The 13,882-nt window shown below is 37.8% G+C and overlaps 1 protein-coding gene across 1 annotated transcript; it reads left to right on the forward strand.

Annotated features, from left to right (window-relative positions):
- Nucleotides 1-3,343: 3,343 nt before the first annotated feature.
- On the forward strand, nucleotides 3,344-5,179 carry LOC114536351. Its single transcript, XM_028557716.1, has one exon. It carries the CDS (start codon nucleotides 3,344-3,346, stop codon nucleotides 5,177-5,179), a length of 1,836 nt encoding a protein of 611 aa, XP_028413517.1.
- The last annotated feature ends 8,703 nt before the right edge of the window (nucleotides 5,180-13,882 follow it).

A 13,882-nucleotide genomic window follows, 5' to 3' on the forward strand; every position in this document is an offset into this window, starting at 1 on the left:
TGTAGAACATGTGGCTCCTTATGTGAGATTGAAAAATCTAATAAAGGTAGCATGGTGACAGTTAAAGCAACATGTTTTAACAACCATACTTACCAGTGGAATTCACAACCAGAGTTGCACAACAAGCCAGCTGGAGACATTTTGATCCCTGCTGCAACTGTAATTACTGGTGGTTCCTATGAATCGACCAAACAGTTTGCTAGTGCCCTTAATCTCAATTTTGTCAACAAACAACAGTTCTATAATGTACCAAAGGAAATTGTTTTTCCAGTAATCAAAAAAAGTTATAAGAGGCAACAGAAAGAAATTGTGGAAAGTATAAAGAAGGAGAATAATCCAATTGATTTATGTGGCGACGGTCGATCGGACAGTCCAGGTCATAGTGCTAAGTATGGCACATACACATTGATGGATGAAACTTCAGGGAAAATTGTTGATTTCTCACTTGTTCAAGTCTCTGAAGTTTCATCCTCTAATGCAATGGAGAATGAAGGGTGTCAAAGATCCATAAACAAAATAACTGGTCAAGGCATTAAAATCAGATCTTTGACAACAGATCGGCACACACAGATTACAGCAGAGATGAGAAAAAAATACCCGCAAATAGTTCACCAATATGATGTTTGGCATCTTTCAAAATGGGTGACAAAAAAATTGACAAAAAAAGCAAAAAAGAAGGGGAATGAGATCTTACTGAAATGGATTCAGTCACTGTCCAATCATCTGTGGTGGTGTGCACAGACTTGTGCTGGTGATGCTGAAGTGCTTCATGAGAAATGGGTGTCAATCTTGAACCATGTTGTAAATAAGCACAGATGGAGAAATTGCAAGCACTTTCGTAAATGTGTACATGGGCGCTTATCTAGAAACAAGGAACATAAAACCAAATGGTTGCAGGCTGGATCTGCTCCACACATAGCCTTGAAAGAGGTGGTATTAAACAAAAAACTATTAAAGGATATTGCCAAACTTACTGAGTTTCACCATACAGGTAACCTGGAAGTATACCACTCCTTGCTGCTGAAGTATGTTCCAAAACGCACCCACTTTTCATATCCGGGAATGGTAGCTAGAACACAGTTGGCGGTAATTGACCATAACTCCAACACTGGAAGAAACCATGCAACTGTTAAACAAGGGAAAAACAAGGGTGAGAAGAAATATAAGATCACATTTCCTAAAGGTCGCAAGAATTGGGTCGCAAAACCAGTGTTGGAAAATAAGGCATTTCATTTCATTCAGCACTTGATGGATGATGTGATGTTATTTCAGCAAGACCTGACGGAAAAAACACCTAGCATCATTCCAAAGAACATTGCACCAACTCCAAGGCCTGACAAAGATGATGTGATTGCAGCACATAGATCACGTATGGGGAAAACTTGAGGCAGATAACTACCATAAACAGTTGAGGTAGATACCTATCATAAGCTCTATTCGCAGCCTGCTGGTTATGATTATGGCACAATCTGAATAAAAAGCCAGCTGAATAAAAACTCAACAACTTACCATATTATTCACCTGCATGTCTAAAACCTTCAAAAACCATATCATCTTCCAACCCTGGTGGTGGGAAATGTGCTCTAATGCAGCTTACTGCACAAGAAGGAAGAGGAACCCTTATTTCTTTACCTATTATCCCAAAACACCACCGAACAAGCTGCCTGTAGGCAACATGTCTATGTTTTTTGTGTCCTGGTCCCTCATAGGCACTTGTGCCATATTGTTGTTTGTACTGATTCCAGGCAGTCTGTAGCACCCAGTAATTGAGGCACACAGCCTGGAATCCTATGTTATCAGTGATACAAGCTGGAATGGGTATATTTTCAAACTGTGCCACTTCTTCATTTTTTCCAACACATGCTGAGACCTCTTGACAGCATACACATTCCTCTTCTCTGTCCATAATCTGGCAGTTACTACAAAGACACCTGAAAGCCACAATAAATTTTTAGAGCGGTTTCATTATTTTATGGTAATTTGGGTGTATTTAAACGTTCTAAATATACGACAAACAGTATAATATTGGAACAAACAAAATGACGATTCATGATTGTATTTATAGTATATATTAAAAACGCCAACATATTGTAAATTATCAACTCATAGTTATAATTCACCACAACGATTCCTACGGTTTTTTAAAATATAGAGTAAAATTACCAGTCTTTGTCTATATCCGCGAGTCTGCTTGTTACATTTCCAGATCCCGATTGTGATGATTCATCATCAATAGCCATGTTGTCTGACTCCGAATCTGTTTCTTCAACGGGCTCAAATGCGTACGGTTGAATTATTCCTTCATGGTCTTCAACTTGGAACTCGTCCCTGTTGTCTTCTGAACCAGAACTTAATGAGTTCTCACTTGAAGATCCGTTTGAAATATCCATTTATTCTTTTGTAAAGCTTTTTCAATAGAAGCAACTTGGCGTGGACTCTCAGTTATGTTTTCAACCGCGCAGTGACGTCACGGAGTAAATCCGCTGCTAGATCGCAGGTTCGCTCGCATGTATTCAATTTCTGCGGCAAATATGGCAAAAGTTGCGTTTTTATTGCTTTATATCTTGAATTCTATTTAACCTTGCGATTTAAAACTTCGTATGTAAAGTAAGAATGATATTATCTTTCATTTGAGCCTAAGTTGTCCTGAGCAATGACTTCCCCTTTAAAAGAGTTATCGGCTGTTCTTACCCGGATATCGTCGCGATTTTGCAAGAACGATATGGCCAGCCAGCAAGAGTGGCTGCCTCTTGTATTCAGTCCTTGATATCCGGTCCAAAGTTAAGGAACACTTACTACAAAGGATTGTGTAACTTTGCTGAACAGCTCACATCGTCTGTGAAAAGACTTGATACTGAATACAAACAAGAAGCGAGCACAACATCGAATTTAAACTTGATCGCCGCCAGGCTTCCAAGCTATCTGATCAACAAATGGGGAGACGCGTCATACTCGATAAGAGAAAGTGGAAGAAAACCACAACTCAAGGATCTTGCACAATTTGTCAAAAGACAAGCGGCCATCAAGAATGATCCTGCGTTTATAGGATCCATCACTGGGAAAAACATGGATGTAAAGCCAAAATTGGGCGGATGGCGCGGACGGAAGAACGAAGACACCAAAAGAATGGGGGAAACCCTGACATACAATACCGATCTTGAGAAGAAGAGAACAGAGGAAGGTTGTGAGAAAGATAATAACAACCCGAAACCCTGGAAAACAAAATGGCCAAAATGTCCATGTTGTCCACGGTCCCATCAACTCGCCTTTTGTCCAGAATTCAATAAGAAAGATTTGAATGCAAGATGGGAAATCGTGAAGGAACAGACTATGTCATGTGTGCATGAAGGTTGGATATTTCAGAGAGACTTGTCGCAGTACCGACTCCTGTCCCTGTGATAGTCAGAGGAAACATCACGTGCTGCTCCATAACACGAGGAAAAAGGATGATAATAATAACTCTAATGACAAGAAATTAACCGAGTATACAGAGGAATGCCACAAATTACAATGTGATAAAGAAAAGAAGACCGAACAGTATGCAACAATAACAAACACGGCCTCGAAATTCGTGTTACTTCATGTAGTTCCTCTGCAAGTAATATCTCCTCAGGGAGCATCGCTGACCACATATGCTCTATTAGACAATGCCTCACGCGGAACAATGATAAGTGCAGAATTAGCAAAAGAGTTAAATCTTAAAGGAAGAAAGGAAACAATTTTGGTGAACACTTTATTACAGCAAGAACAACAAGAATTCGAAGTAGTTGAGTTTGATCTGCGACCCGCTTCATTGGAAGGAGAGAAAATTAAGGTCAAAGAGGGTCTGGTGTCCGAGAAGTTTAACATCGCTAAAAGATATTTACCAAAAGATTTCGACAGAAACCTGTATCTGCATTTGGCTGACCTTGACATACCAGATGTAACTCTTGGGAAGGTGTCGGTGTTAATTGGCAAGGACGTGGAAGAAGCACACGAAGTCATGGAGATTCGTAAATCGAAAAAGCCCGGTAGACAACTACAAGGCCAACGAGGCCCTCTGGGATGGGTCATAACAGGTACTCTAGATGGTGATTCAATGAAGAAAGACGTAAGCGTTAATTACAATGACTGTGAGAAAACATTGCGTGAACAAATTGAGAACTTCTGGAGTATCGAAGGGTATGGAACAAGAGCCACTGGACATAAAAGGACAGAAGATTACCTTCCAAACGGAAGTATGTCAAAGGGAGACGAACGTGCGCAGAAAATATTGGACGAGACGTTCAAATTGAAAGATGGTCACTATGAGACAGGGCTTCTATGGAAAGATGATAACACAATTTTGCCTGATAACAAGAAGCAGGCTGAGAAGAGACTAGAAGGCTTGAAACGACGCTTTGAAAGAGAACCCGACCTCGAAACGAAATATCGCTCGGTAATGGAGGACTATCTCGACAAAGGGTACGCACGTCGCCTTTCACCAGACGAAATCCATGAATCCGGACCAAGAAAATGGTACCGACCCCATTTCCCGGTATTAAACCCAAATAAACCAGGAAAAGTGAGAATCGTATTCGATGCCGCCGCAGAATTTGACAACACCTCGCTCAATAAGAACCTACTACAGGGACCAGACCGCACGAACAGCCTGGTTGGTGTTCTATTAAGATTTTGCCAAGAAAGCGTGGGAATAGCAGCTGATATCGAGAGTATGTTCCACCAAGTTAAGGTTTGCCCGAAAGATCAAGATTCACTGAGGTTTTTGTGGTGGCCAGACAACCTTGAAAAACCTCCGGAAGAATACGTGATGACAGTCCATATTTTTGGTGCAACTGATTCCCCTTGCGCAGCAAATTCAGCTCTGAAAAAAACAGCTGATGATAACGAGGCAGACTTTGATCCAGGAACTATAACTACCGTGAAGAAGAACTTCTATGTGGACGATCTTTTAAAGTCCCTAAATACGACTGCAGAAGCTATCCATCGAGCAGAAGAATTGATCAAATTGTGTGAGCTAGGCGGTTTCAACCTGACGAAGTTCATGAGTAATGACCGCGACGTACTGTCGTCGATTGCTGCCGAGAAACGAGCCGATCCAAATCTTGACTTCAGCTTGGGTAAACTACCTATGAAAGGGCTCTTGGCACACGCTCGAATCTCGAGTCAGATGAATTGGGATTCAAAGTATCAGAATTGAAGAAACCTGACACAATGAGAGGAGTTCTGTCCACAATATGCACTATTTTCGACCCTTTAAATCTCACTGCACCAATAATGTTAGTGGCAAAGAAGTTATTGCAGGATTTGTGGAGAAAGAAGTATTCCTGGGACCAACAACTTGAAGGAGAAATACTACGCAGATGGCAATGTTGGAAGGAAAGTCTTCATCTTCTGAGTAAAATAACGATTCCAAGATGCTATTATACCAATCCTCAGCACGAAGAAAGTACCCTGGAACTACTTAATTTCAATGACGCATCAAAAGTAGGATATGGATCCGTTGCGTACCTTCGTATCAGTTATCCAGACGGAAAGATAGAGTGCTCGTTCGTCGCTGGAAAGGCGCAAAACGCACCAGTAAGGACCGTTACCATCCCGAGGCTCAAACTGCAGGCAGCCGTTTTGGCTGCACGAATGGGCAAGTCTATCAAAATAGAGCTGGAGCTTGACATTAAGAGTGTTTTTCTGGACGGACTCGATGATCACCCTTAGCTATATTAACAATCAAACGCGACACTTTCAAACCTACGTTTCGAATCGAATCGCAGAAATCCACGAACTAACGTCGCCTGAGCAGTGGAAACACTGCCCTGGCGCTGAAAACCCAGCTGATGACGCTAGCCGAGGATTGGAAATGCCCTTTTTTCTACAAAACGAACGATGGTTGTCTGGGCCAGCTTTCCTTTTACAGCCGGAAGAAAAATGGCCGAAGACCCAGCTACAACATGTCCCAGAAACCTCACTCGAACTGAAGAAAGAAGTATATGTCATTGAAGTTAGCCATGTGAAGTCCTTGGATGAACTTATCAACAGTACCTCACGATGGCTGAAATGTTTACGGAAGATCGCATGGCTCCAGAAGTTTGTTTAAATGGATCGAAGGCAAGAAAAGGAAATCTCAGTCACGAGACGTAAAACGGATCACATTAAAAGACCTCGAAGATGCGAGACGTAAAGTCATCAAGCTCGTTCAAAGGCAAGCCTTTAAGGAAGAAATAACGAGGTTAGTAAAGGGTCTGACGATCAAGAACAGTAGGCTGGCAAGTTTAAAACCGATCCTAGACGAAGAAGCCATCATACAAGTCAGGGGAAGAATATCAAAGGCACCAATTTCCCGAGATGCCGCAAACCCAATGATATTGCCAAGGAAGCACCATGTGACTGAGATCTATATTTGTTTTTTGCACAAACAGAACGGTCATTGTGGGCATGAACAAGTTCTGGCGCTATCAAGAGAATTCTGTTGGATCCTGAAAGCATGTGCGGCGGTAAGAGAAATTTTAAACGGATGTATCAAATGCAAACGACGAACTGTAATAAGACAGGACCAAGAGATGGCCGAACTGCCTAAGGGGGTCGACCAGCCTTTACCTATTCAGGAGTGGACTACTTTGGCCCCTTTTTTGTTAAGCGTGGAAGAGGAAAAACAACCGAAAAACAATGGGGAGTGATATTCACCTGCATGAACAGCAGAGCAGTTCATCTAGAAGTAGCGAGGTCGCTAGAAGCCGACGATTTCAAGCTATCCAGCAGCTGGACGAAACGAAGATTAATAAACGAGTTATCAAAGAGAGGATGTAAATGGGTTTTTCATCCACTGGGAAAGACTGGTTCGAACTGTGAAAAGAAGCTTGAAAGCTATAGTCGGGAAAGATCTAGTAAACGAGGAAGTTCTGCAGACGGTTTTCACTGAAGCTGAACGTATTGCAAACGCACGACCGCTCACCCGGAATCCACTAAGCGCAAACGACGATGAACCCCTTACGCCAAACGTTCGTCCAGCGATTTACCTACCCCCCGAGATTATTTCCGAGAATGACAAATATAGTAAGAAGAAATGGGAACGAGCGCAACTACTTGCAAATCATTATTGGAAAAGATGGCTGCAAGAATATATACCAACATTACAAGAAAGAAAGAAATGGAATGAGCCCAAGAGAAATTTGCAAGTTGATGACCTGGTACTTACTGCGGATGATAATGTACCCAGCAATACGTGGCCAATGGGAAGGATCGTAGACGTATTCCCAGGTCCGGATGGACGAGTAAGGACAATTGACTTAAGATCAAAAAACTCGGTATACAGACGTCCGGTCGCGAAAGTTTGCTTACTAGAAGCTGCTGGTAATCAAGATATGTAAAAGGACAGTCGTTGAAACGTGGTGAAAATTAGAATCGGTTTACGATGAACTACATCTACAACAGATCGTTCATGGGGGGCGGGATGTTATCACCACGATGTATCCTTTTCAGAGTTAATTATTGACGTTATAGTGAACTGTATAGATTAGAGTGATTGACAGCTACGCTGGGGGTAATAAGAGAGAAAGCGTGAGATATGATTTTGATATTTTGTTGGAGAGGTAACATAGAACAAAGAACATGTTAATATAAAGAGTTTAATAAGAACATATTGATTGTTATAAAGCTGCAAGGTCATGTAAGTAGATCATAGAAATATTGTTATTGTTATAGTGGATTGATAGTAGCATTCTATCGCATATATTTTATCGCATTCTATCGCATGTACCTTGAAATAGCGCCTGGAAAATAGTCTGAATAAAATAAAGAGAAACCAATCGATCATATATGGTGATATCTAGCCTTGTAGCTATTTTAGAACTGAAATAAATCACGAAACTGAAAGAATATAACAGACCTTATTATGTAATTCAGAGTCAACAGGGAACAGAAAATTGTTGGAAAAAATACTAGAAAATCAAGAAAAGATTTTAGAGCAGAACAAACAACTAGTTGAGGAGAACAATAATAATGGAAGGGGGAAAATCCATATCAGCCCTGAGATACGTGTAAGTTGAATAATTAATACTACTAATAGGACTGTTGTGTTAGTATAGGTAATAGTATGGTTTAACAATGGACTGCATTATTGAAGGTTTGCCTGAACTCAATTAATTTCTCAAAGCTTCTGCATATTTGGAGAATATTTCACAACTTTTTTTAAGTTCCTGTGAAAGGAGTGCTAAGCAGGGGCTCTGGGGCTCCTATAACTTTTTTCAAAAGTAGAAAAAGACTGAAAACTGTAGAGCCTAAGTACCTAGTCTGAGCGGCAATTAAAAGGCTAACGTTTTGTGCCTTTCAGTTTCATGTGTTTGAGGGGTCTAAGGGTATCCTCCATTAAATTTTTTTTAAATTTGTGGTCTCTGAAATGTCATTTGCTAGACTTTGGGAAAAGGGGCTGTCTGCCTGCCCCCACTTGGCAGCCCTGATCAATAACAGTTGACAAATAATAATGGGTTTGTAGTTTAGTATTCCAATGCATTTTCGTGTACATTGCATGTAGATACTGTGCTTTCACTTGTTGCATGTTTCAGAAAAAGTTAGTTAATTGTCCTCAAAGCAGTATTTTTTATTTAATTGTTTCTCTCGTTATTATGATATTATAATTAATTTGGTTTAGTGCCAAAATTAATAGTATCTTATGATTTATATCAGAGGTCAAGAAAACAACTCGATCTTTACTGCATTATCATTATATGTTGTTGGGGGCCACAGTAATTGTCTTGTGCTGTTGTGGATTCCTGCCATGTACAATTTTTTTTATTTGTGCACGAGCTATGCTATTAAATTTTATTGAATTATATAGTGGCTGTAGAAAGATACTACAGGAGTCTTTATGAAAAACACCTCCGAATAAAAAATGATAAAAATGAAGAGCATAAGGCAAGGCAAAGAAGTTACGAACATCGAAAATGTGTAAGTTGTTATTTGCACAGATAATTTATAGCTGTTGAGGGAAGGAGGACAGGGGCAACTTGATGTATAACAGTAAGTAGTAATATGTTTTTTGTCTGTTTTAAGAAATTGAAAGCTCGCTTGACTATTTTGGAGAAAACCAGCCAACTCAGCAGTGAGCAGAAATCTAAATTCAGGAATGTTCTTACGATTGACTACATGTCGTCCGAATACTCAGCAACTGATCATGATGATGATAGCACGCAGTTATTTGTTGTCTCAAAGTTAGAGTGGCGTTCAGACAAAGTAAATAGAATGTTCTCGGCTTTAGATGAGAAGCACAAATCTCGATTGTCCAGATCTTCGAAACGTATGATGGTTACCAGAGCAGTTGCAGAAAAGTTTTCTTCGCGAGGGCCTCCACCTAAGTTCCCATCATTTGCTGTAAAATAATGATGCATGACGCGCAATAGCAGATACTTTTGGCATGTCCTTGGAACTGTTCATGTTATAATTAACTGTTATGACTTTAAATATTCCGCTACTTTCAGTTATAGTTCTAAAAATAAAGCGCTGCCAAAAGATGACTGAATGTTTATTTTTATAGTTTGAAAGAGTTGAGACAGCTGGATACTCGAACTCTATATGTTTCAAAAAGAAAATAAAATAGTTTTCCCATTCCATGTTAGTTTAAAAGCAAAAGTTTTGTGCGAATTTGATTTTTGATTTAGGGTAATAAAAGCTAAAGTTTATGTGCAGTTTAAGTACACATTTACATTAGCAGTAAATTGGGTGATTAAGTAAATTTACAGATACATAAAACGTTAAACAAAATTTAAAATTTACTACACCACATTAAATGACAGTAAACTAACCAAAATCTGAGAATTTGTGTATAATTTAGGTGTAATTTTGTGACATATTAAATTAACTTTTTCGCCCAGTGTACGTTGATAATACATTGTCAAATTTTAAAGCGAAGGTGTTTGAAGGTCAGTACATTAAAGTTTGTGTATTTTTGTGACATTTGCTATTTTAATCGCTCGTTTTTCTACTGTGGTCGAGGAATTTCGATCACAATCGGATTATTACAGCGTACATATTCACTTGGAAATTTTTTGTAGGGTACATTGCATACCTAAACATGTTGGGACACTTGTGATTTGTCGATACTCAAAACAACTACCATCAAGCAAATGTACCCGACTAACCGCATTGTTATACAAACACTGCACTGGCCTTTTATATATGGAACATAATGATGATCTTCAAACTCAAACTAGGTAAAAAATGTAACACGTTTTGTAAATAAAATGTAATAATTTTTTGTAAACGTAAATAAGACGTGTTGTATTGTCATAAAAAGTGGCTCAATAATTCAAACTAGTTTCCTAGTTGAATGTTCATAATTCACATTTAAATATCATCAAACATTTTGGCAAACAATAATGATTCAATCACTGTGTGTAACAAATACTCTGATCTCAATTTTGTATATACAATAGTCATCATCCAAAATAAATCTTATTCAGAATTGCAACATTTTTTTTGAGGATCATTATGAAAAAGTGAAACATTATTTTCAAGTTGTTAGATCGCTCCTCTCAAAAATTTTTTTCACCTACTGTAAAGAAAAATATGCAAATTACTAGTATCCCTCTGGCCGTAATATGACCAATTGGTAACACTTAAAACAAAAGGAAATCAAGTTCATGAAAAAACAATAACAATAAACATGCAATCAATAAAGGAATTGAGCAACTTATCAAATCTTGGATACTCTCAAGTTTTTTAATCCTTTTTTTGTATATTTATTCACGAAAAAACACTCATCTTAGACCCCAATCAATCCAACATATTTTAATGCAATAAAATATATACTGTATTACTGATACACAATTATAATATCAATACCCTCAACAAAAACAATTTTAAAAAACAATAATTTGAAAATCATATTACCTCTTGTATCATACATAATTCATTGTCCACCCATAACTTATCTATCTAAGAATCAGCTTACCTTAACAAAACAATTATCTTACAAATCTTTTAAACTAGCACCTGTAAATGTATCTATTGCAGCCTTTATATAGTTCCATTGGCCAAAAGAACCACTTAGTTTTAAGCATTTTTATCTGATATTTTATACAAATTTACCAGTTCAACAATTGTTTTATTTTCTGAATCATAATACTATGAAGTAATACTGTCATCTCCAGCTATAATGGTGATAAATGTATTTATACAAAAACTTTGGGAAACAAGCCTTATAATCGTACTGGAACGACAACCGATATGCTACCTGATAATCATGGGACATCAAAAATAAATAATTTGAAAACATCTAAAACCTTTCTCTCTTTCCAAACTAAGCTTTATGTTATCAGACGATTTGTGCCACCATTCTTGAACCTTACTCTCTTTTTTGTTTTCTCCACTTATTCTGTTTTTAAAAACTATGCATTTCCTATCTTTTGTAAATTTGCTTTTATATGTGTCATTATTCTGTTGCTAAAAATGTATTTAAATTAATACAATAAAGAATATAACATATATTGTGCAATAAAATCGATTTCGTTATAACTGAATTCAACTAGCTATAATTTTTGCCATTGCGCATGGCATTAGAAAGTAAAATTATAAGCATTAGTTTATATTTACTCGCCACTATATAGCAGTCTGTAGTTTGAATCAAACTTGAAATTTTTTGCCAAACCATAGCTTTATCGCAGCCAATGTTTTGCAAACGTTTTATAGGCTACCCACATGTACGCATTGCGTACCTATTTTTTCTTAATGAGGTTTACTAACTGAACTTGGAGGTTAAAAGGTATCGTAAGTTCACTTTTACACTTGTATTTATTTTTTAAAGTATCGTTATATAACTAGCGTTTAAAGTTCAAATTTTAGTTATCTCACTTAATTTTGTTGCTATATACAGTAATATGATGAATCTTTTGTAAGTATGATTGATTTCCCCATGTTTTTTACTAAGAGTTTTTTAATTTTTGCCTATATTTGTTTATGTAACATTTAGTTTTTTTTTCTCTTTTTATCGGCGAATATGACCTAGCCTACGCCAAACATCAATAGTCAAGGTACGTCTAGACGTTGTTTGTTTACAAAGGAATTGTTTCATTTTTGCAAAAAATACATTGCAAAATAGTGTCTTTCTTTATTTTTATTGTCTGCTTTTTCCGAAATTTGCAATGCAATTTATATATATTAAGTTTGTCTAGTTTGTTTATTTATATGAAACACTGGATACATATTCTGCTAAATTCTGGCTTTGTAAGAATTAAATTAATTAGATTTGTTCAGGGATGGATAAAAGAATGTTTTTCCCATATTTTTTTATCTTTTTTCTTTTATTCATTAAAAGACAATAAAAGACAATAAAAGACAATAAAAGAGAACTTTTGGTAAAACCTTTTTTTAACTGTTAACCTTTTTAACATGATTTCGCATATCTTTTCAAATTTTCCAATGACAATGTGTTAATGAATCAATGTACTATGTTAAACAATTGTTAAACACTCCCGTTAAAGTTAATACAAAGTTCTACAATGCTTACGCATCTTCAAAGACTTCCATCTCACTGTCATCGCTGTCATCACAATCAGACTCAACCATGGAGATTGTGTTTGACCTGATGTATACCAACTTTTTCACTTTCTCAGGGCCAAGTCTGTTGCATAATTTGGAATGAACAAATCCGAATGACGAAAAATTTCGTTCTGATGACGCACTTGACGCTGCCATTGAAAAAACTCTCAATGCCAGATTGCATAGGAATGGCCAGTCAGTGCCATCTGCAAGCCACAATTAAAGCCCTGATTTGGACTTGCCAATAATTTTAAATCTAAATGTATTCTGCTGCCTTTCTTTCAGTGCATCAATCCTGTAGGCTGTATATTCCTGAGCCAACTGTGTTTTCCTTGCATCGCTTGTACTGCCATCACTATTTGGAAACTTGTAAATAAAGTCTTCAATTTCATTTCGGAGTGTGCATGACATTCCATCGCCTAGGTAACGAGGATCAAGCAAATAACACACGCCATGCGCATCACCATATATAAAATTGAATTTTTTACACACAAGTTGGGCCAAATATGCCTTCTTCTCAGCAGAGACGGCATTTCCTGGCTTACTCATTGCTTATCATAAAACTTCAAAATACAAACCTTAAAAACCTTGACTACCTCAAATTGATAACCCTATTCACGATTGAAACCCTCACGGTTGATGCATTGCCGAACATCGACCCACAGATGTTTTTAGGACCTGGGGTAGTTTACTACCCACAGATGATGATATTGCACTGTAATTCTGTAATTCCTCACCAAAAATCCAAAACATTTCAACCATACTTTTTTAATTCATGACTACGGTGATAAAACGAAACTTCAACAATTATAACCAACCATACTACATGAAGTACAACCCACGACCAAAACACATTTAAACCTCGGATGTCCACACGCAACCATAATTGACACGTAAACCCCCACTATCCCCAACACAGACTTTGACACCTGACCTCAGTGACGTAACATATTAACACATTTTATGCACACACATGCAATCGTTGACCCCTTTTCGATCAAGCCTCTTGAACGAATACAAGCTCAAACACAAGCTCTGCTGTCAAGCAATTCAAAACGATTTTTAAGTAAAATTACACTCGATTTCACATCAACCCTGAGATGGCTCACCGTGTTGGTTTATCTAAGGTCAACAACAGCTTTGGTAAGACACACAGTTTAATTTTACCTTTTACGAATACACTCTCATGCAGGTTTGATAACTTACTTTGATTCTTTATGATTCTCCTACAAACACACACCACTTTTACTCACTTCTTATTTTCATTGTTCTTTCACACAAAGCCAACCCTGCTTCCAGCTGATGAGTCAGCAAAAGGATGAAACGCCGCGTACGGGGATACTGATTCGCACGCTTGCCTCTCTTGCTTCTGTTT

This window comes from Dendronephthya gigantea, unplaced genomic scaffold (assembly GCF_004324835.1).
Source record: "Dendronephthya gigantea isolate DGI-Jeju-01 unplaced genomic scaffold, DenGig_1.0 000134F, whole genome shotgun sequence".
Lineage (NCBI taxonomy): Eukaryota > Metazoa > Cnidaria > Anthozoa > Malacalcyonacea > Nephtheidae > Dendronephthya > Dendronephthya gigantea.

Excerpts from the sequence above, each read along its gene's own strand:
- LOC114536351 (XM_028557716.1), top strand. The coding sequence starts at position 3,344 with ATGAAGGTTGGATATTTCAGAGAGACTTGTCGCAGTACCGACTCCTGT.